This window comes from Zootoca vivipara, chromosome 1 (genome assembly GCF_963506605.1).
Source record: "Zootoca vivipara chromosome 1, rZooViv1.1, whole genome shotgun sequence".
Taxonomy (NCBI): Eukaryota; Metazoa; Chordata; class Lepidosauria; order Squamata; family Lacertidae; genus Zootoca; species Zootoca vivipara.
In genome coordinates this window covers 69,386,927-69,411,449 of record NC_083276.1, presented here as the reverse complement: position 1 = coordinate 69,411,449, position 24,523 = coordinate 69,386,927, and the positions used below count along the sequence as shown (strand labels likewise).

The window sequence follows — 24,523 nt, the reverse complement described above, 5'->3', positions numbered from 1 at the left end:
CAAAATCAGGATTTATAAAATATATGCACACACACACACACACACACACACACACACACACACACACACACGTTATGTTTTTAATACTGACTGACTGCTTTTCTAACAAAAGCACCTAAAGCCACAACAAAACCCATATTTCACGCATGTAGCTGATGTACAGCATCACCCTAGACATAAATGCAATCCTCTGAATATGGAGAAAATGCAATATCCTGGCCATATAAGAACATACCTATTCTCCGCACAGTGTTATTCTTAGAAATGGCATTATTCTAGCAGCAGAGAAATATCAAGGTGATTGTTGTGTAAATGCCAGAGAAATAAAGGATTAGAGTGAGCAAGGTTCTGTCGCTCATGCAGAATGAAAATGAAAGGCAAATAAACTAAAGCCGACTTATAAAACACTCTAGAAAGTATATTCCATTATGTCCCACCTATATTACTCCAAGGGCTGTCATTAATAAAGGTTGCAACTGCTTGCCTATCCAGAGGCTGCCACCCTAAATATACTAGGGAGCAGGCAAGCATGGGATGACACTCTTGGCGTAGTTGGCTTTCTACAAATCTGACTTAGAGTTTCAATCACCTCCAAAAGAAAAGAGGCACAAGCAGGTGCTTAGTTGAAGGTACTTTCATAATACAAGCCTAACCATGTTTACGCAGAAACAGGTCCCTGTCAGTTCAGTCGACTTGCATTATTCCGACAGAGTAAAAACTACAGAAGGCCCCACATATTTGGTAGTCCATTAGAGAATTAGGTTGCCCTGCACACAGATCCGAGGCACACTTACTGAAAGGTTCATTCCCACTTGGTTCAATGGCCCAATAGGTGCACACAGCGTTGCAAACTAAAGCAGTCATCTTTGTTAGGAAAGGAAAACAGATTCCATGGCTCACTTTTATGCACATCCCTGTCCCTGTGGGCACCCAAGCCTTAGGCTGTAGGTGGGCTCCTGTTGGGGGGGGGTGAGGGTAAAGAAATAAAAGTTCACCTCCTTTTCTGCTATTATTCCTTCTCCAACCCCTCCTGGTTTAACTTTTCATATTCTTCTTTAGAAGAAGCATTCTGTGGAATGGAAGTAAATGCTAAGTGTCTCTTTTAAGATTGATGCTTGCCACCTGCATTAATAATAATATTTTTTAATTTATGCCGTGCCCAGCTGACTGGGATGCCCCAGCCACTCTGGGTGGCTGCCAAAACATATAAAAATATAATAAAACATCAAACATTAATAGTAACAGTCTGATCCAATATAAAAAATGTCACAGTAACATTAAAATAAACAACTTACATCAAATAAAGCAATATTAAATAAAATATTAAATAAACTTCAACAGCAGCAAATAAGAATTAAACAGTTTACACTTTTCAATTACAATAAAGAATTACTAATCATCAATAAAAATAACAGCAAATCGCAATGCATAAAAATACCACCAAAGCATATACTTATTTTTTAAAATCTTCTGTCCAGTTTATCAAGAGCACCTTTTAAATTTATGGATGGCTTGCTAAAAATAACCACACTTCTGCTCAATTAAGCTTTGCAGTCATAGCCATTGGGTTTACAACAGCAATTCCTCCCTGCAGGAGTGGGTGACCCCTCTTTGGGTAGTCTGCCCCCAGAAACTAACTTTATCCAATGGATGCCTGCCTATGTGCTCTGAGGGGGCAGGGATTTCCCAGCGGCTAGAGCTGGCCATCCAATTGAGGCCCTTGATGGCAATGAAACAGGCCAAATAATGTCTAGAGCATGAGTGGCACAAGGCCTGCTACGAAGTTGATTGAACACAACGTAGTGCACATAATGATACGTACTATAAGATGGCGCAGGCGGTGAAGGTCTACTTGGCATCCTCGGTCGCATCCTCAACTAGTCACCTGGTGAAACTCTTCAGAGGGTCTGCTGACATGACCTTCAGTGACCCGACAACAAAGTAGCTCGTCTCTCTGCAGCACACAAGGATAGTGTGGCTTTTATTGCGTATATGTAGAGGTTTGTCAGCAGATGGGTATATGGAAAGGGTTTCTAAAAGCAGAAGTTTGAAAACTAATCCTCTAACATGTTTGTTACCAGAATGCTTTAGACAGAAGCCATGGCTGGTAGAAAACAGGTACCAGTTTGTAGTGCAGATATGCCCTCTACTGTCCTGGATTTCATGCCATCCTGTTTCATTGCATCCCAAAACAGCAAAACCCGTCAGCCTGCCTGTTTAATGTGCCTTATTCATGAGACACTTTATGATTTGCTACATTTTGATACCTAGGCAGCTTTAGTGAAATCATGAATTGGCGAACAAAACAAAAAAACCCCGTGCACATTTACAGACAAATGAGTCAAGCCCCCAAATCTGGAAGATTGCATGAATGGTTGAATTATCTAGAGAGATTTCCAAAAGGTCAAGAAATAGCTTTTGGTTTTGGTTGTTTCGTTTTTGTAAACACACGGCCCTGGAAAAAAAAGCATTTGTTGACCTCCCGGGTTATTTCCCTGCCATTTGAAAGCATTGGCTGCCAGCATGAAATGTACATTGGATTTCTTTTGAAAGCAGCATTTGAAATTTCCGCGATACCAACTTATAAATAAAAGTGCCACTGTTTTAGGTAATGTAGTAATGTGGTGCAGGGAAAAGTCCTGCAAGGCAAGCATTTTAAAAGCTAGAAAGCAGCACACTAAGTGGCAGAGTGCATTCTTTGTCTCTAAAACAACTTGCAAAGAGATTTGGGTTGCATGGGTGTGCCTTGAGGCTGTACAACAAAATGCAACCTTTATGGTGGTGGTTATTTGGTATGAAATAAAAGAAACATAAATGTTTGGAGGGCTAGGGCCAAATATTTATTCACTGTAATATGCATTATATATACTTAGCCAAATTCAAAACCTTTAGCGCTATGGGCTGCTGATATTGTGAAAGAATAAGGAGGCTGTTATCCTGTTTGCTCGGTTAGGCCCCTCCATCAACACAAACAGTCCTGTGACAATATCTACAGATTTATGTTTGCACAGGAAAAAGACTTGGTAAGATGTCTTCAGCAACTAATCAGATCAGATCATTGATCTCCCACCAACCTTCCTAGTTCTGTCCTTACTTTGGCATTTAGGAGAGACTGGCTGCAAGTTAATCCATGAAAAATCTACCTGCAGCACAGGTAGCATCTGAGTTAGGACTCATGGGAGGAACATCACCGTAACTTTTCTACTGGGGCAACCTGTAGGTTTGAGAGGCCTGGGACTCCTCCTTTTTCTGTCATTACTTGGTGGCACCTGAGGGCATCAGAAGCACTCTGAGCAACTCTGATATACTAGCTGCTATTGGCACTGCGCCCCAAACCAATGCTTATACTGGAGGCATGGGGGAATTAAATGGTGACCCACCTGTGTGGTGCTGGTTGGACCAGGAAACAACAAAAAGGTGTCCAGGGCAGGCACCAGCAGTGGGTCCTGCTAGGGATCAGGAGTCCTGACCGTTGCCCATTAATGCCAAGGGGATAGAGCCAGCCCTGAGTTTTACCTTCGGCTCGGGATCCACAATCAAGCTTGGTGACTTGCCAACTTTAAATCTGATGATATTCTCACAGCTTATTGAGCTTCTCTGAGGCTCAGCATGGCTGGGATGAGCCCCTGCAGGACAGGGGTCCGGCCTCTACAGCAAACACTGGCTGTCCCTGTTCAGAGAGAAGGGAAGAGTCCATGGCAAGCACAATTTTCAACTGGTGACCAAGGCCAGCCAAAATGTGTGGACTCTTGACCCCAACCTCTCACTAACTTCTTTGTAGAATCATCCAGCCAGCGTTGGGGGGGGGGGCGGTTCTGATATAGAATATGGCAAAAAGCATTTCAGTCTCTTTCCACTTTACTTACTTTGAACTTCCTTCTGTTTAAAAAATGTCACTGGCAGCCTCAGTTTCTCGTGAGTAATTCTAACTCTCTCTCTCTCAATGCATGGGCCCTATATTTTAGAATGAGATCAACCCTACTGGGGGAAAAACCCCAGTGCAGTTTGCAAAAATCAGATTTTGTCATTCTGGTTTCTGTGAAAGGCTTATTAAAAAGTGTAATTGTAAGGACAAAACAAGGATGTCCCAGGAAGCTGTGTCACTAAAAGTTGTACCTTAACAGGTTTTCAGCCAGCCAGATCACTGTTGTCCTTTGGTTCAATGGCCAGTGAAGAATATGTGAGCCCAAATTGTGAAAAAGAACCATAAATGAGAACCAAACTGGGGACCGAATTGTGTGATGTTATTCTGAAGGATCTGTCCTGTAACTAACCAGGTGGTTGCTTGAGTATAATATAGAGAGAGAGCCAGGCATACATATTTGTAGGATTAAGCCCAGAATATCTGGGATGTCCTGTTTCGTCAAAGATGCGTTTTGAAACCCAGCTGACTTTTCAATTGTAAAAAGCAGAAAACTGGAGATGCCAGGTGAACAAGGTTTGCTAGCAGTGTTGTCCCCCATGGTTAACATTTTCTAATTCATCACTGTGCCTTTCTTAAAACAAACCAATGATCATTCTAGTAGAATTTGACAATGTTCCTGTCTCAATTTGTTTTAAATTGTCTTTGGGTTTTAAACAAAACATGGGTGGGAGTGGGCTAAGAGGAATTAGGACCGAACAAATATTTAATTAGTCATATTTTTGCATAATGCTTAGAATGTGTTCTGTCCATTTGCACAAGACTGTCTTGTCCTGTCAGGCATTCTTTTGTTCGTTTGTTTCAAACTATGTGGAGTTTTAGATAAATCTGAGGGGGGAAATGTGCTTTTATGAAGTCAATTTTTAAAGAAACACTTTGGTATTCTGAAGCAAGTGTATTTATTTATCAGTATGTGTACAACTAATTTGGTATTTTCACATAATTACATTGTGTCTGTTGTAGAGTACAGTACATGTCAATACAGAAAAAAATTAAACTTGAATTTGTTTCAAAGAATCGTGCCTTCCCACCACCCAAAAACATGCCTTTTTTATATGTAGTCCTTACTCATTTACCATGTGGCTCCAAGATGGCTCCCTTTTCTCACCATAACTGCTTTCCCCTTCCTGCTTCCTGGCCCATGTGACATCTGTGCATTGGACAGATATAAAAAGTTTCCCAGCTGAATTTCACTATGACTGCATTCCAAGGAAGGATTTGACTGTGAAATTTCTGCAAGAAAGGTGGCTCTTCAAAATCCAGAAAGAAAAGGTGGAACCACATTCTCTGGATCTCCTGGTAGTAACTGACACCGAAGAAGGGGTAGTGCTGTCTTTCCAGGACGTCCACAGACCACTGAAGGTCTAGTCAGCAGATGTTCTCTCTCTTCATCTGCTTTCATCCATTCTCTCTTGGTAAGAAAGCCACGTCCGCCACCCTGGTTTGATGGCTAAGAGCAGGCACCCCCCAAACTCGGCCCTCCAGATGTTTTGGGCCTACAACTCCCATCATCCCTAGCTAACGGGACCAGTGGTCGGGGAAGATGGAAAATATAGTTCCAAAACATCTGGAGGGTCGAGTTTGGGGATGCCTGGCTAAGAGGTTGCATCTCACTGGCATACCCCTCTCATAACCTGACTCCTCTGGTCAGGATCAGTGCTCCCCTACACAAAACATGTAGAGCACCCCTCCATCCACCTTGGCTGAGGCAGCCTTTGGTAGGAGAACACTACAGTTTCTCAGTAGCAGCAACACACTGATCCCACCCTCCAGGGGTCTCTAAGTTCTGGTATGTCTCTATGGTGGAAGCTTCTAAAAGGAAATCTAGAAAGAAGACCGTTCTACTTACCATGAATGGGATTTCTGGATCTTGTAGAAACTGCCACCAGCCCCACCTGGGCTTAATCTGGCTGCCTCTGAGCTACCCAGAACAAATTCTACCTACCCTCTGTAAAGTTATTCTGCTCTTCCCTCTGCCAGTGAGTCTCCGTTTCAAGCAACAGTTAGTTTACTCATTGTTCTATAGTAATGTAGCTCTCTCCACTTTGGGGTTTGTCATTAAAAAAAACTGATTCCTTTCAGGGTAAGGAAGAAACAAGTATGTATTTCCTACTCTATGGTAGCAGTTTCTATGAAATCCAGAAAATCCATTCACGGTAAGCAGAATGGTCTTTTCTCAGCCTTAAAATGGGGGAAAAAAATGAAATTCTTTTTGAAAGTCACATTGCAGAGAACACACACATATGAAATATATACTGGAATGTTGTTCCTCATTTTACTCAGATAGATAATTTTTTTAAAATAAATGTGGATGCAAAAGAGAAATATGCTTACCAAATTTCCTCTGGTATTTTCCATTCACTTAGTGCTGCAAACTACCGTATTTTCAAAGCAGGTTTGTGTAATGTACAACATGACCCATGAAATGGTGCTGAACTTCACTAAAACAGATCTTTGCTAAAGTCTTGGAGAACTGGAATGACCAAAGTCCCTTATTCCTGGAACAGAAACTGATAATACAGAAGCGTTTCTGCTGGCCAGGCATATCTGACATTTCAGTCCCTAGTTATTAAAGCAGTACAGTTGCCAAAAGGCAGACCTTCTAGCAGCAGAAGCCACAAACGTAAGACAACCTACACATACAATCTTTCCTGCTGCAGAATAGGTAGACAGCAACAACAAAAACCCAGCCAAAATTAACCCTCCTTACATTCCTCCCATTTTATAAGTGCTGCTGTTGACATTCTCCATGTACCCTACAATACAAACATACTTTGAATTAGCCACAGTGGCTCTATGGAGTCACCTTCAAGAGAAGTTCCTCGCAATCTACTGGATAGTTACATCTGCACGATGTTTCAATGGACGGTATGCCTACTATGTTACATACATGGGACAGGATTCATCTAATGAACTTTTCACTTGCACAACAGGGCCTTCTCCCCTCTCCTTTCCCTGCAATCCCTGAAACTGGCTTCTTGTGAGAATCCCCAGAACAGCTCATGGGGAAGGAGGAAGAGATCATACCTTCTTATAAGCTGATGTGCTTGCACAGACGGTTGTAACAGCACAACACGGAGTTCCACTCTAAGGCCACAATCCTATACACATTTCTTTGGAGTCGAGTCTCACTCAATTCACTGGCACTGACTTCTGAGCAGACAAAACACAGGATTGCACCCAATTGCCTACAATACTAACCACAATTTCCCGGGAGCAAACCCTGGAGCTGAGCAGTGGCCCATTACAGGCGAGTAGGCCAAGGGAGCGGTGCCCTCTTGGCAGCAGTGAGCTCACTGGGATGAAGCAGGGTGATCATTGACAAGGGTGGAGGCGATGGCCCCTTAAGTGTGTGTGCACCTGCGCACCGCTGGAGCTCCCCAACCTCATCGCCACCTTGTCCTGCTTCATCCCAGTGACAACACTGTACCCCCTTCCCACTTCCTTCAAGCCACTGCTGCTTCTCAGTAGACCTGCATGGGATTGGGCTGTGAAAAGCCGACATGGGAGAATTTGATCCTTCTTGTGCCTTCAGCATCTCTTCTAAACCCAAACTCTTGTAAGGGAAAAGAGCCCCCCAAACAACCCCTGTATGCCAACAAGTGGTTTTTTTAAGTGTTATCGATTGACCAGTCGTTTTTGTACGGCTTATAGTTGTGTTTTATTGTGTTCGGATTGTTGTGATATTTAACAACACAGTGCTATATAAATACTTACATAATAAAACAAACAAATAAATAAATAAATAAATAAATGGTGCTTTCATAAATAATTGCAACATCAAAAGAAATTATAAAACTTTTAGTAGAAAAAGAAAAATATGGAGACAAACTACTCATGTAATTTTAGGCCTCAGAAAAGGTGTGTTATGGTGCTTGGCATCTTCATCTGTTTGCTTTGATCCCTGGAAATCCCTTTCTTTCTGTGATTTCATTGGGCAAGTGAAGCAGGTTTTTTTTAAAATAGGCTGTTAATTCATCTGTCAAACGAAGTATATTGGTCATCTGTTTTGCTCTCCTCCAAAAATCGTGCCCTTGCGTTTTGGTTGCACACAAGCACACTTTAACTGTGAGTGCATTTTGAAAGAGTTGGCCTTGAAGTTCATGTGGGATCACGTGGTAAGTAAGCCTTGAGCCACAGGCGAGGTGAAATGGATTGCTCATTCCACAAGTGACCTAGAAAAAGAAACCCTGTTCTTTGTTGATACAACAAAAAAGAGATAATTTGGCACACACACACACACCCTTGCACCAGGCTGGGGGGAAAGGTTGGATTGGGCAGAAGCTTCCCCTCCACCCACAGTGTCCCACCTGTCTCTGCCAACTTGGTTGCAAGCATCACTCCATCAGTACAGACATCACCCTTCTGACTGCCAAAGATCTCGGCAGGCAGAAGTGCCACTGGTTGGGATCCCCAGCAGCAACAGCCAGTGGAGGGCTTTGCAATGGGGCATTCCAGGGGCTGAGCCTGCCTGGGATCAGTTGGAACCAGAGCTGGCACCATGTTTGTCAGATAGCAGCATCATGCCAGATCAGTGCCTCGCTGCTGTGCCAGCTCCAGGCTGGCACAGTGATCTGCTTGCCTCCCCCGCTATCCACCCTAGCCACAATATGTAGCAGGGCTGCGGATACAGCACTGGCCCCCCATCTCCATTGAGTCCTGCTAGGCAGTGGACGGTATTAAGATTTGCCCCTAAATTTCCCAGAAATGCCTTGTGCTTATCAGCCAAGAAAATCAACTAACACTTGCATGTAAGGAATGGCATTAAGACACCCCTTTCACTTTATGATTTCCTCATTACAGGAGCATGAAGGATTTGGGTCTGCGGACCACCCAAGACAGGGGCAAAAACTTAAACTCCAACTATTTTACGTAAATCAAATATGATAATCAAATATAAAAACTGATTATGTGCTGCCCTTTTAAGGGTATCTAAAACAGGCTGCCTCAACCTGACTAATGGTTAACATTGGTGAAGGTTTTAGAAATACCCTGGGAAAATTCCCTACTGGGTTACTTTTGACAGGAGGAGAGGCTGAAAGAAGGCACAACGAGAAGCTATCTTGATTTAGTTGCCTTGGGAGTCTATAGCAAGCAAGGGTCTGGAAACCAAGCCTTATGAGGAAGAATTGAGAGAGTTGGGTATGCTTAGCTTGAATAAGAGGAGAATACGTATGATAGCCATCTTCAAATATCTAAAGGGTTGTCGTATGGAAGATGGAGTAAGCTTGTTTTCTCCTGCTCTGGAGGGTAGGAACCGAACCAATGGCTTCAAGTTACTAGAAAGGAGATTCCGACTAAGAACTTTCTGGCGCTAAGAGCGGTTCAACAGTAGGGTGGACCCTCTCAGCGGACTCTCCTTCCTTGGAGGCTTTAAAGCAGAGGTTGGAGGCCATCTGTAATGGATGCTTCAGTTGAGATTCCTGCATTGCAGGGGGTTGGACTAGATGATCCTCGGGTCCCTTCCAACTATGATTCTGTGATTCTAAGGCAGTTGATGCTGAAGTGGCCAGGCTGATAAACTTGTGGGGGGTAAGGGGGTACTACTAGTTTTCGATCCAAATAAGCAGCAAATGCAAAGGATATGCAGTAGCTGGGTATGCAACGACGGAGACAAGCCTTTGTCTTGCAAGCAGCTGTTTATCCCAGTTTTTAGAAGGGGAGATAGCCTTCCGTGTTTGATCCTCAGTGTCCCAGCAAAGCTATGCCCTTCGTGTTTCGCTTCCTCAGAATGCCCATTTCGTCTGAATTTCCCTCGTTTTGCTCTTGGGGTGCTGCATTTTCGAGGTCGGAATCCAGCAGCAGCTCCTCCTGGGCTACGGCATCTTCCATTTCACCGCCGCTCTCGGGGTAGAAGCCCTCATTCTCCGCTATCACAGCAGGGTCGTCCTCTTCGAAGTGGCAGCAGTAGCACTTCTCAGGGTCATGGCCAGCGCCACTCTGGTCGCTGAGTGTGGCGTGCTGGTCCTCTGCCTCGTGGGCTGCTGCAGGGTCACTGTTCACTATAGCGAGAGCAGACAAAACGGTTTCACTACATAAACACTCCTCATCGTCCACAAACGCCATTCTCTCTGCTATCTCTTCAGCTGAAGGCTGGCTGGGGTCAGGGTAATCCACAAGGATTGTGTCCTGTCTGCGCTTGACGCAGTCAGAGTTATCAAAGACAGGATAGGTCTCCTCTGGATAACCTTAGAACATAAAATAAACTCGTCTTAGATGGAACCATCATGCCAGGCACCTTGTTCATGCTATCACTGGATCTGTTCAGCCTTACAAACACCTGAATTCCTGTAGGAAGTGACACTGATTTCAGTGGCACTTTCAAATCAGAGTGCTTGATTTGAGGTTGCAGCCAGAAGAGATCATCTAGTCGCTGAAATGTCATCAATTGCTTATGTTTTTTAGAATGAGATCTGTCCTGCATCCATACAGGACTGGTCTAGAGACGTACTAATGGCTCCTTGCTAACCAGGATTAACAAATTGGGATTTAGTTCTTCGATTGCACACTGCCTTCGTAGAGCAAATCCCCTCTCCCTGCCATTAACTGTGGTTCACCAACACAGGTATTAACAGTGGTCAAATCTGAGCAGTTTCAACCCCTGGAACAATTCCTGCAAGAGAGTTGGTGGGTCACAATAACCATCTGCTTCTACCACCTGCCTTTATCTGTGCAGCCACTAAATGAAGCACAGACTGGTAGAGATCAAAAGAATGATACTGATCCATCTGCAGAAAGACAAGATTATCTTTGAAGATGCCCAACACAGGACACGGTAGTCCTCCCTATGTAGACTGGAGGAGCTACTCTTAATCTGAATAATAGCCTCAGATGTTAGCTCAGGATGTGTGAAAATGGCAATTTTGGTTTCTTTCAGTTTTCGTTTTCCCAATCTTAAATTCAGTTCTCCAAAATTCCCCATTGGTATGTAATTTTTTTTAAAAAAAGAAACAGCCCTTGAGTCTGAAATTATCCTAACATGCACATTTCTTATATTGAATTTTGCCCGATATACACATTTTTGCAAAGCAATTCCCCACAAATATTATGCATTTCTGTATGTTACATTCACTACTATATGCATTTTCATGCAAGTGGCAGCCTAGCATATGTATTTTTGTACACATTTACTTGTCTAGAGAACTGCATTGCAAAATTCAGAGAAGTGTGGATGTCAAAGGAAGTGATGCTACAGTTCATGTATTGTTTTGGTAAGGGCAAATCAGGTAAGTTTGCCTTTAAATACAAAATGAATAAAGTTTCTCCACCCCTAGATATTCTCAAGGAGCCCTCCTGTCCTTCAGCTTTGTAGAATAGTGCTATAAGCCAGGCATCCCCAAACTGTGGCCCTCCAGATGTTTTGGCCTACAACTCCCATGATCCCTAGCTAACAGGACCAGTGGTCAGGGATGATGGGAACTGTAGTCCAAAACATCTGGAGGGCCAAAGTTTGGGGATGCCTGCTATAAGCCCTCATAAACTACGAACTACAGCTGGCTAGTCTGAGAAGATGCTTAAGCAATCAATGGATTCTCTCTTGTTAAGAGAGCTAGGTGCTCAGATGCCTTTGAATACTGAATAAGCTTTACTTTAAAGGAAAAGCAAAACCAAACAGCAGCACACTCTTGCTTCCTTCATATAAATAGAAAGGTCTTCCTTACCTTCCCAGTCCTGCATATATGGAGCCTCTTCAGCTTCTTTCTCTGGGGAGATTCCATCTATGAGTTTGCCTTCTTTCATGACCTTCGTAATTTCTCGGAGCTGCTGAAGTAGCCTTTTCTCTTGATCAGTCGTGACGTTTGGGGGCCGACTATGAAACAGAATTGATGCTTTTGAATTATGGTGCCGGAGGAGACTCTTGAGAGTCCCATGGACTGCAAGAAGATCAAACCTATCAATTCTGAAGGAAATCAGCCCTGAGTGCTCACTGGAAGGACAGATCCTGAAGCTGAGGTTCAAATACTTTGGCCACCTCATGAGAAGAGAAGACTCCCTGGAAAAGACCCTGATGTTGGGAAAGATTGAGGGCACTAGGAGAAGGGGACGTCAGAGGACGAGATGGTTGGACAGTGTTCTCAAAGCTACCAACATGAGTTTGACCAAACTGCGGGAGGCAGTGGAAGACAGGAGCGCCTGGCGTGCTCTGGTCCATGGGGTCACGAAGAGTCGTACACGACTAAACGACTAAACAACAATATGGAACAGGCATAAGAAAACCCCAAGACAACAGCTCAAACCTAATGTTGTACATGACTGGCAATATCTGAGTGAGTTTTAGAGGAATGGTTCTCTGTCCTAGTGAACAAGTATGAAAAAAAGCAACCGTGCAAGCCAATTAAGATGTCCCCATGTCAAATAAAAGACTGCTATATAGTCCTATACTTAACCTCACCAACTGCCATGGGTGGATCATAAAAGGCCCTATTTTAAAGGCATTCACTCTATAGGTTTTTTTTTAAGGACAGCATACAAGGAGATGAAAGACCTAGGAGAAAGAAAAATGAAGTAACTGTTTAAATCTTTGTCTAAATCCCTATTTCTCTCTTTAAAAATTTATTTTGTTTTATTTATATTCCACCTTTCTTCCACCATGGAGCCCAACCCATACATGTGGTTCCCAGTCCTGCTTAGCTTCAGCAAGTTGGGGGCCTTGTGTACCCCTAAACCATGCCTTAAGACCATCAAAATACAGTTTGGTGATTTGTTTTATTGCTCAGAGTAAAACAAATTCTTGCCACTGTGCAATAATAACACAGAGAGCTCTCTCTCTCTCTCTCTCTCTCTCTCTCTCTCTCTCTCTATATATATATATATATATATAATAGATGAACAGTATTAGTGACTAGGAAATAGATGGAAACAGTGACCTTTTGTGTTATTTTCATCTATTTGAGAAAGATCAGGTGGCTCATAATTTTTATCATCATTTTATCCCATGCTGATTAAATATCACAGAAAGAGGAAAGCATTCAAATTACTTATATATATTTTTTCTCTTAAGTTAAGAAAAGGGACCGCCAGACAGTTATGGAGGGGCAGGGGAAGCATGCCTGGTTCTGATCTTACAAATTTGTAAAGAAGAATCCAACCTATTGCTTGTGAAAGCCTTTCTCAACCTGGTGCCCTCCAGGTACAGGCGAAACTTGGAAAATTAGAATATCGTCGAAAAGTGCATTTATTTCAGTAATGCAACTTAAAAGGAGAAACCAATATATGAGATAGATGCATGACATGCAAAGCAAGATACATATGTCAAGCCTTTATTTGTTGTAATTGTAATTATTTGTCGTTAGGCGGGTCAATTGTAAATGGAATGTAATTAATGAAATGTAATAGCAATGTTTATTTTCGTATTATTGTAACTCTTTGTTTTATTACTGTGGAATTTCCAAAAGAAAGCATTTGTAAAAATTAAAAGAAAAAGAAAAATAGTAAGTTGCATTACTGAAAAAAATGCACTTTTCGACGATATTCTAATTCTCCGAGTTTCACCTGTATTTTAGACAACTGCTCCTGTCAGCTCACAACCGGCATTCCAACCAAATAAATAAAACACATGCATCAAAGTGGGTCGGACTCTGCAACCCAATTGTTCTTCTGTATCTGTTGAGAGGTCGCTTCCAGCTGACCAGTTTATGGAACAATCATCCAATTGGTTTGAACAAAAATTGCAGGGAGGCGAGACAACATTGGCTCTCTATGGAACATCCATTCCCATTTGATTGCTCACAGGTTCTGTGACAATGCAGCAAGCAGTTGTTACCCCACACTTTCCAATGCATTTCCTCTTCAACCAGGCCTCTGGCTGTTTTTGCAGGAACAGGGTTATTGTTTTGTTTTGTTTTGTTTTATCTATTCATTTTGTGCTATCTCTTTGATTTTATCTTGTGAACCTCCCTGAGTTCTTCGGATGAAGGGCAAATAAAATTATTATTATTTATTATTATTATTATTATTATTATTATTATTATTATTATTATTATTATTATTCTCCTTAGAGCAAAATGGGTCTGGAGGGAGAGCAAGTTTGTTGCACAAGAGTGCCGGATTGACTTTAATTATTTGAAACCTAAATTTGCCAGTATATCACTGAAACCATCAAATAAAATTAGCAGCAGTTCGGAAGCACCCTGAGTTTTCTAGGTCTACTAGTAAAAGGTACAGTAGCAACTTGGTTGAAACAATTACGCATAAGGCCTCTGGTCCTTTTTATTAAAAACCAGTAGGGATTTCCTCTCATTATTTTTTAGAATGAATACAGCCCTTAATGAGGGGTATCAGTCTCTAGGAAATATATTTCCGTTTCCATTTGATAGCTTCTACGGGTCTCCTCCCTTCTCCACCTCCTTTCCCCCAAGTACATAACATGTAAACCTACCTAATCAGGAACTGAACCCCTTCCTCCTATTGAAATTTTTCTGCTTTCAAGACAGCATTTCCTCTGCTAACCCTGACGGTTATCAAACTAACGTGTGCCTTTGAAAGACTGTCACCTCCAGACAGGCAGGGAAAAAAAATCAAAGCCACTTTGTCTTTGCTATGGGTACTGGGCTGCCTAATGAGAGAGACTTTACCTCACAGGAATAGCAAGATATTGTGACGAGGCCTTTTCATATCATCTCATTAGAAAGCAGCAAGACTAGCAAAGTAAGATGCCTCTAAATAAAAGGGAAGATGCACAGTGTCATGCTTTGGCCTAAGGGCAAATCTTACGAAGCTGGATTGTTTAGGAATCTGCAGAACTGCTTTGCCTAAAGAAACGTTGCTGGTCTTATCGGAATTCTTTTGGCTCCTGAGGAACATTCCTTCAAAAAAATTCTTTGCTTTGAGTCATGGCCAATGGCAACACTAATCCCAGACTTTATTACTGTTATAGTTTCTCTATCAGTGACCAGGCTCCTAACTGGGGCATCCAGCACTGGCAAGAGGCAAACAACAGCGCAGCGTGGCTAACAATTTGCCTTCATGTGTTCTGTTCACTGTACGCCACACAGAAGCCATCCGAAATGTTTTACAGGTACCATTTCACTCAGAACTCCATTGTTTTAGCTGAATTTCCCCAGACAACTTTGGCAACCTTATCTATGAAGAATTAAATAGTAGAGGAAACCTGTCTGCATGTGTGCTTATGGTCCATCATTTCATTCTAAAACAAAGGATGCTGAATCAGACCAGGAGCATGTTGTTTTCATGACCACAGGTCCATCTACCTTCAGTTTTGTCTACACCGATGGCAGCAGGTCTCTCCAGACTTTCACACTGCAATCTCTCACCCAGCCACGCTGGAGATTGAACTTGTTACCTTCTGCATGCCAAGCAGATGCTCTGCCACTGAGCTACATCCTTCCCCTTGGTCAGTCTTAGCTAAACACACTTACTTGAAATCAAGAGCTCCTGAATTCAGTGGGACTTATTTGGGGATAAATATGCACATACGCTTTTGGAAACCAAGCATAAGGAAATGAGCCCTGCAATCTGGGCATCAGATGAGAAGGCAGCTGGAAGATAGGCTATAGATTTATATGATCTGCAGTGAAGGGGAGCAAATAGGCCATTCTCATCAGCGTGGCAAAAACTGGGAAGAGTGAGTATCTTTAGTTCTGTGTTTATAAATATTCTTAACCTAGTAGGTAGTAAACAAGTAGGTGTTCAAACAAACAGTACTCAGACAAACAACTTAATTATAGACCATGCAAAAGTGCCTATTTATTGCCTGAACTGGGGTATTTTCTCTTTTCTTACTTAACCCATCAAGCCATCTACTGTGAACAAATGGAATACTGCCGGAAGTTAAAAATGTTGGCATTCCTTCTGAAATTCCATAATGGAATTTTTAGAGGTTAAGAAGGCATCAATCCATTTTTGCGGAACATTGTAACAGAGTTGACGTAATCTCTTTACAACTAAATCATTTTCAGATTAGGCCCATTGAAATGAATGGACTTGGAGATCCATTGATTTAAATGGGTCTACACAGGAGTGTCACCCTCTGTGTTTAATGGATTTATGAAGCTACAAAGCTAGTGAAACACCACACCAGAAATCATGTGCATCCATATTTCTTTTAGTTTAACTCAAAATGCTGAATTTAGTTTAACATAGAACTGGAAGAGGGAAGAGTTGAGTAAAAGTACCTCCAAATTATAAGATGTTTAAGAGATGCAGTGTTTTTTTTTAATTTAACAGCATATTTCTATTTGCAATGTTCTAATTTGCTTTATTGGGAACAGAGAAATACAAAAAGAACCCACCCTTTTAAATCTGCCAAAACAACAGTCACTGCCACATACCTTTCACAGTTGGGTCCCACTCTATTGATTAATTTCTCCATGGCTTCTTCAGTCTCTCTCAGCTTATCTTGAAGTTGGGCAAGCTCATAGTCAGCTGCAAAATAAATGTGGTCCCCAAAGGCATCAGCGGCAGCTCTGACAATTCACTCCATTCAATCAGCCTGGATTTGCTCTGAATGTGCAGAAATGGAACTTGTTCCGAGGGAACCATGAGAGGCGACTAAGAGAGCTTTACCGGTAAACAGAACTAATGAAAATAATCTTTTTATTCTTCCCAGGCAGAATGAAAGAAAAAAGGAAATTTCCCTAAGGCTAGGAGAAGCATATATAATGCACCCAGTTGCTCATAAGCAGCTACATGTAGAGCGACTGGCTGATTGTAAATGCCTCGAGACAGGAAAGGCTACGACATAGAAAACCACACAGTCTAATGACATAAGGGATGTTCAGAATAAGAGGAAAGCCAACAATTATTTTTGTTGAGAAGGAGGAGATCAAGGCTGCAACTCTATGCATAGTTTATGTGGGATAAGCTCAATTTAACAAGAGTGTGATTTACTTCTGCATACACACGGAATCCGACTGTGTTGAAAGTAACAAACTCAATGGGTGATATCCAATTTCTCCCCTTGGATTTCATCCCATTGATTTCAATGGGTTTACTCGGTGTAATATAGTAGTAATATTAATCACATTGCCTCATCTATCGTGCTGCTAGATTTATTTCCCAAGTGAGAGCCAATTTTGGATGCCATTTCAATTCAGTCTTGGAAATGCTACTTACTGATTTTCCTGTTTGTGTTTCCAGATGACGACGGAGGACATTTCCGCTCAACTGTTGTGGTTTTCCCCTTAGAAGAAAGCTATTAATTGGAAAGGGTTATTGTTGTGAAAGAAGTGACAAAGGTGTTTCTAGAAAGACATTAACAGCCTCAGCTAAAACATAAAAGGAAACCAAAGTTATGAAAATGAGTTGAGGCAAGCCATGGCTCACTCTCCTGCCACACTCCCCCTTTGCATGCCAGGTTTGAAAGCTTCTGCTTTCAATTTTAAACTAACCACAGTTCCCTATGAAGTTCTAACTTGGGGAATTACATTTTTGTGCAAACTCTAGTTGCTGAATATATCTGGATCAGAAACCACAGTTTGCTTTTCGTTTATGCTCACTAAGTAGAGGGTTTTTTTGGTTGGTTTTTAAAAGAACCACTAACAAGTTTGATCATCATACAGTTAGTTTCAAAATAGAAGCTCTTGATCTTCTCCTCTGGCATGTGACCATATGAACTAAGTATTCGTTTCATCCCAATACTAGTGGAGAGAAGCAAAAGAGCCCTTAGATTCACCATGACACGTGAAGTAGGTCAATGACTCACTGGTTAAGAAACTGTACTGATGCAACTTTAAGGGTGAAGCAGTATTTCTTACCTTAAAAAGAATGTACAATATGTATAAAAGGATCCCAAATCCATATATTGGGATGACTTGTCCTACAAGACCTCTTCCACTGCCGCCTCCGCCTCCGCTGCCGCCTCCACCGCCTCCTCCTCCACCTGCACCCTTGGCCTTTGCAACTGCTTCCGCAAGATGAGACCTTGGGAAATGGGTAGTGGGTGGTCTGGTTTCTGGAGACATATGGGGATGCATTGTTGGAGGAAACGGACTGGTCTTTCCTGAAAATCAAGGGTTAAAAGATCCATCTTTATGTGCCGTGTTTTAAGTCCTCTTCTATTCTCTGAATAGGAATCTTAGGTGGAATCTAGACACATATTTAAAAAACGCTATGAAAATGCCTTTTAAAAAAAAGTTTTGAAATGAATTTGCCATAGCTCGCCCTCGCCATCTAGTGTCACATTTTTATAATGCATTTTACAACACACTTAAAACGTTCTATTTGCAGCTGTATAGAAGAGTATCCTTAATAAGGAGTTCATACAGCCATATTTTTTCACACGAGATTGCACATATAACAATGAATGTTTGGCATTTCTATCACATCATTAAGCAAACAGTCCCCATCATCAGAAGCCATATGACAATCACATTGAATGGGCATTGGATGACAATGTATGTTGAAAGGCACAAAGCAGGAATGGCAAAACAACCGGTTTCGGGGGAACTAATCCAGCTTCTTAGGCCCGTCTCAGGAACCCATCAATTTTGGTGGCAGCGGCAAAAAGAATAAGTTGTTCACAGTCAGGGGCCAATGTCTTTATGGGGATGCAAATTGTCATTTGATGGGTGGAGGGGGAGCAATAGCCCCTTTTCTCAACTGTTCTTCACAAATCAACTAAGGAGAGGGGGCTTTGTGTCTCTGACAGAGCGTGGTGGTCACACCCACTTTGGGCAAACTTCACCACTTGTATGCCACTCCTGGAGGGTGAATGCGACCTCAAGCTAAAAGAGATTAATCACAAAATGATGGGAGGTTGCTATGGCACCAGTTTGCCATGATGGAACACTGCCAGCTAAGTTGACATGCATACCTTGCCAAAATGAACCACACCAGTTTGTATTCTATTTTATACAGATTTTGACAGACACTGTAATTCAAAACTGTATGGGGGCTGCAGAAAAGTCACCTGACATTTAAGGCACTATATACAGTACTTAATTCCTTAACAACTGATGAACTACAATTTAGGGAAATCTTGGGGTTCCTCAGAAGCTTATTGAGCTTTTATCAATATCCAGGAATGTCAAACGAGCATGTTAAGACAGCTGACTCACCACTACCAGTGTCCCCCTGCAATGAGTAGCTGCAAGATAGTTTCCACTGTGCTTTAAACCTTACCTTTCAGTTCAACTGGGGATCAGGGAGGCCCCGAAAGGCCTGGCTAATGCCCTAGTCCACATGATGTTGAATACACTATAGAATATTTCCCAGATGCGTCTACAAGACATTGAAATTCCAGGGCAGGTTCATAGCATATAAGTTCCTTAGCAGATATCTAAGTCCTCCCCTTGTTTTCCCGACACCTGGCAACAAAACCATGGCCCTACAGAGCCTGGCCTGCCATGGCTCAGGAGTCACTTTTTGCCAGGAAAACCTCCTGATTCTGCCCCACCAGCCATCAGTAAAGCTCTGCTCGTTGTGACTTCAAAAATTATGAAAGTACTGTGTGCTCAGTGATTCCATGATTGATCTGTAAAAGTTCTCCCAACTTGGCCTTCCATTTATTTTGTGGTCCTACATAATTCAACACCAATATTCAGGGGAATGTGCAAAGATTTTAATTGCAGTTCTACACAAATGGTTGCTGCATATGTGGCTGTATTGGAGAGGTTACTAACCCACTAGATGAGGAGAGAGCCAGACAAAACCAGCATCCCACCCTGCTCCAGCTGGACAATATCCATCCCATTCCCCACCTCCAGGCCCACCTGAGAGGTGCCAGAACTGAGTTTTCGCAAGTTCCAGCTGAACCCCCCCCATTTACTGTTCCTGTGCCCCCCCCAAAAAAAAGTGAAGGTAAAAGACCCCTGGGCAGTTAAGTCCAGTCAAAGGTGACTATGGGCTTCCAGCGCTCATCTCGCTTTTAAGGCTGAGGGAGCTTGCGTTTGTCCAGACAGCATGACTAAACCACTTCTGGTGCAATGGGACATCATGACAAAAGCCAGAGCACACGGAAATGTAATTTACCTTCCCGCCACAGCGGTACCTATTTATCTACTTGCACTGGTGTGCTTTCAAACTGCTAGGTTGACACAAGCTGGGAAAGAGCAATGGGAGCTCACCCCATTGTGTGGATTCGAACCGCTGACCTTCCGATCAGCAAGCCCAAGAGGTTCAGTGGTTTAGACCACAGCGCCACCCGCTGCCTTTTCCTGTGCCAATATATCATGCTTGGTCATGAAACAGGATGCACATTCTATACTTTTATCCCTAACTGGGATTTACTTTTTTATGCTTAGGGCTTTCTGCATCCATCTACTTTTATACTATCATGCGAGAAATTCAGCCCGACAAGAGGATTTGTTTGCTTAAACAAAAATGCTAAAAACATTATCTTCATTGCTTTAGCTCAATAACCTTTCCGAGTCCATAGCTCCCTTGACCAGTTACGTTCTTTCCCTGTGGGGAAACGTGCTCTGAGCCTCAGAAGCCCAGTTATGTCACCCCTTGCCTGCAGAGCAAGCAGCCCCTCAACTCTTTTTGACCAGCCCTTGTGGAGTGTTCCCTCAGCCTCCTCTCGTCTCCTTGAAAGTCCTCCAGGCAGCCACCACAGCTGCCCTTGGTCCCTGAGCCACCCTCACCCCACCCCACAGCGAGGTGCTCCTTACACTGACCTGCAGGGACATGGGGAAAGGATGCCCCCAGCCTTAGCAGCCTGATGGAGACTGGCAGGTGAATGTGTAGCCACCATCTTACTCACCTTGGGAGGTAGCAGTGGCAGCAGGAGCTGCTGGGCCTGCATGCTTCAAAGGCTCCCCTTCGGCTTCAGGCACTAAGCTCCCAGGCACACAGCAAGTATGAGAAAGGGCAGCACAGCACCTGCCTGATCTCCCACTTGTCTGTCCATTCCCAATAGCAAGGGCTGGCTGGTGCACTCGCTGGCTGGGCTCCGTCATCCACTTGCTTGTTTACTCCGAGGCCACCTCAGCTCTGGGCAACCAGCACCCCCTAGCCAGCCCCAGAGGCACCATTTGCCTGTAGAGCTTGTGGCCAGAGTTGTTGCAATCAACAGCCACACAGGTCTTTGAGAGGTAGAGACGCGAGAGGGCACCAAAGGAGGGAAGGGAAGACAGACAGAGGCCAGTGTTGGCACCCCTGACCATCACTCAAGACACCCCAGGCTGCCACGGCACACTGGTTGTAAACCACTGCTTTAGCTGAATAAACTTTTTTAGCAGCCCAAAGGAGTGTGTTACAAACAGCATACTGTAATTTGTAATGAAAATCCTACAGTTTAAAAATGAGCATCCATACAAAGCTTCATGGGTATGGCCACACCAATACTTCCCCCTTTGAATTCCAGAAAGACTTGATTCCTGCCACAGTGAGACTTGCAACTAAGTGGCAACAAACCCAACTAGGTAAATGCTTTGCAGTTCCTGCAACAATTTAAAAGTACTCAATGAATGGTTTAGAGCAGGCATCCCCAAACTGTGGCCCTCCAGATGTTTTGGCCTACAACTCCCATGATCCTTAGCTAACAAGACCAGTGGTCGGGGAAGATGGGAATTGTAGTCCAAACCATCTGGAGGGCCAAAGTTTGGGGATGCCTGGTTTAGAGAGCAAGGCTAACACAGCTGAGATGGGAGACTTCGTTTCTGGCAATTTAAGAACACCTGAAATGCTACTGCTACCATTCATTGCCTGCAGCTCTGTAGAAAAAGTGCAACTTTAAAAGGTGAATAATGTAAAGGTGGGCAAGTAATGATGTGAGAATGAATAAGGGTAGGACTCTAAGCTCTTATCACCCCAAATGTACAGTTATGCCTTCAGAAGTAAGATCAGCTACACATTAAGGAAGGCAAGAAGTTGCAGAAATACTGCAGTAGTAGTGAAGATTCTTTCTGCACATGAGACATCCTTGGTCATCATGTACAATCACAGATATCCATTAGGAAAGACACTTTAAAAATAATGCAAATGGAGACCATTTCTGCCACAAAGGCTGGCAGAAATTGGAGAAAAAAGAAGAAATGGCAGAAAACAGGAAAAAATGATACAGACAGTTTAAATTATATTTTATTTCATATAAAATATCCAAAACAATGTAACAAACATCAAAACAATTGGTGGACATGGAATTTTGAAGTTTATAAAAACAAAAACAATGTGATGACTACAAGAAGCTGGCAAACTGATACTTTCAAGGGATGGCTCAAAAACAAACAAAATTTAAAAGGCATGTCATCTTGGAAGAAAGTTTCTGTGAATTCAATGGGAAAGGCTGGGTAAGGTAAGGTTGTAATCTTAACTTTGCTAGCCACAACTAGACCTGGCGATATAAATACTGTAACTGCACGTTTCCTAACACTGATGTCTCACCTGAACCTCCTTCAATCAAGATACCAGCTAGTCAACAGGTAAAGTCTTTCTCTCTCTCACACACACTTTTATTATTATTCAGTCCTAGACTCTAGGGGCAGCTTCAGTAATAGCTTCATTGCTCTGCTGGATCACAACAGGACATGGGCGCAACAGCACACTTCTCACTTGTGTTCCTCAGCAACTGATACAGTTGCACAATGGAGGCATTACACAAATGGTCCTCCATTAAGTTGACTTGAACCCCTTTCAAAGCCACTCACGTTACATTTTGTAGCAGCGAATTCCGTAATTTAACCACGCACTGTGTGGAGCAGCACTTCCTTTTGTCTGTTCTGATCGCATTTATCACTTGGAATGCCCATTCACCCGGCTTCCTAAGCAGTTGCAGCAAATCGGGACAGAATTTCCCAACAGCTTAGTTGTGAGAATGAACGAGGGCAAGGCAGTTAGAACCGCAGTTTACTTTCTTCAGTGAATGGTCTATTTCATCCCAAATAATACCAGTCAAATTAAATTAGCAACGATCACCTTCCTGCTACATGTATCCTGAGCTTCCCAACTCCACCCCGCTTTCCAAAATTCCTGTGCGGAAAGAAGAGGGAAAAAAAAATCACGTGCAAAAAACAGCATAGGTGAACTCTGCAAAAGGGGTTGGGTGCATTTGTGTGTACATAGGTTTGCAAATCCTTGGGGTTGCCCCCTCTAACCCTGCGTAGTAATATCGAGAAAGCGATTTAATGCGTGGGCATTTTGCACAGCAATCCCACCCGACGTAAAAGAACCCCTCCCCAGTTGTGTTTCCAGGAGCTGCTACGTGGAGGGGGGGGGCAGATGTGACCCTGACATGCACATGATTTCGGCAGCCCTTGACGCACGAGGTTGCGGAAGGGGTTCAGGATGGTCGGGGCTTTCGGAGCGGCCTCTTACCCTCGGGCGCGGCGGGGGCAGCGCTGGGCTCCGGCTGCCTCCAGCCCCGCGAAAGGAAGACCTTGGGCAGCAGTAGCGACACGCACAGCACCAAGCAAGAGGCCAGGGCCACCTTGCGGAACGTCGAGTACGCCATGGCTGGCCAGAAACGCGCGCCCGCCCGCTTGCCCGCCGTGGCCCGGAGCGGAACGTCGGGGGTCCTTTCCCGCACGACGTCACATCCTCTGTCGCTTCCCTAAGCCGTTTAGAATGTTTTCCGGTTTGGAGGGAGGGGAAAGAGAAAGGGCTGTCGCGAACATGCGCACTTCTCCCGAAGGCGCCGGCGGACGCCTGGCTGCCCACACTTGGAGGGAAGGCGAGCGGCGAAGAGGAGGAGCAGCCTCTGCTGCTTGCTGCCCTGCCTATTTTACTTCATGGAGGCGTGTTTTAATCTGCTTTTACTTTATCATTGACAATGAATGGTGCCGGATTTACGTACAGTATAAGCTAAGCAAGCTATAGTTTAGGGCCCCACTCTCTTAGGGCGGATGGACTTGTGTTGCAAGTAGTCCATGGAAGAGGAGAAGGGTATCAGTGGCTGTGATTTATTTTATGTATTTATTGAATTTATATACCGCCCTATACCCAGGGGTCTCAGGGCGGTTCACAGAATAAAATCAAGATATAAAACCACAAAATGCATAATAAAAATAAAAACAACAACCCAATAGCCCCCCTCCTCTTGATGGCTATATTCTGCTTCCACTGTTGGACACAGTATGCCTTTGTGAATGCAATTTGCTGCAGAGAGCCCTGTAGCACCCGTGTCCTGTTTGCAGGCTTCTCCTCAACATCTGGTATTCCAACTCCTATTTATCTCGGGACATAAGGAAACCACCTTTGGCCCTTTAACGGACTTTTCCTTGAACGCCTACCTTTAGGCCATTCTAAAATGGTCACCTAGAACTAAAACTCTTGAACTCTTCAGGGTGAATCTAAAGATCTTAAGCATGCTGTCAAAATTAGCTTAGAAATTCTTGCATTTCACTCTTCTATGGTTGGCCACACTAAAAACAGGAAGCTGGGTGGGCCCATGGCCTGATCCAGCAGGGCTCCTCCTACATTTATTAGTTTTAATTTGTTTTATTGAACTGTATAGTTTATAATTTTTAATTTGCATTGCAAACCACCAGAGAGATAAAGAATATTATGAGAGCGGTATATAAATTTGAGTTAGCAAGGGGAGTGGGGTGGCGGCTGCACAAAGCTGCTTCTGCTCACTCTCTTCCTGGGTTGTGTAGCAGAAAGATGCATCCCTTTCAAGAAAGAGAACTCCCACCTATGAGTGGTAACAGTGCTGAAAAGGGCCATCTCTGCTCTCTGTATCTGGATGGCTTAGTGGTTGAT

At 43.3% G+C, this 24,523-nt stretch overlaps 1 protein-coding gene across 4 annotated transcripts; it reads right to left on the bottom strand.

Moving 5' to 3' along the window:
* Positions 1-441: 441 nt before the first annotated feature.
* Positions 442-23,346, bottom strand: RIC3 (RIC3 acetylcholine receptor chaperone). 4 transcript variants are annotated; one of them, XR_009557756.1, is made up of 9 exons: positions 23,138-23,346; positions 17,638-17,882; positions 16,997-17,075; positions 16,213-16,306; positions 11,584-11,732; positions 6,257-10,110; positions 4,999-5,155; positions 1,823-2,033; positions 442-1,069 (listed from the first exon to the last, which is right to left on the bottom strand). XR_009557756.1 is itself a non-coding variant. In XM_035119739.2 (6 exons), exons 1-6 carry the CDS (start codon positions 23,271-23,273, stop codon positions 9,608-9,610), a joined length of 1,206 nt encoding a protein of 401 aa, XP_034975630.2. In that variant the 5' UTR covers positions 23,274-23,346; the 3' UTR covers positions 6,166-9,607. The 4 variants fall into 4 exon arrangements, 1 of the variants encoding a protein (XP_034975630.2); XR_009557755.1 differs by having other exon boundaries at positions 442-2,033; XR_009557757.1 differs by having other exon boundaries at positions 442-2,033; positions 6,257-9,924.
* Between the last annotated feature and the right edge of the window lie 1,177 nt (positions 23,347-24,523).

Coding starts and splice junctions, on each gene's coding strand:
- RIC3 (XM_035119739.2), bottom strand. CDS start 23,273: ATGGCGTACTCGACGTTCCGCAAGGTGGCCCTGGCCTCTTGCTTGGTG. Junction 16,307..16,996: donor AAACACAAACAGGAAAATCA/GTAAGTAGCATT, acceptor TTTATTTTGCAG/CTGACTATGAGCTTGCCCAA. Junction 10,111..11,583: donor ATATATGCAGGACTGGGAAG/GTAAGGAAGACC, acceptor TTATGTTCTAAG/GTTATCCAGAGGAGACCTAT.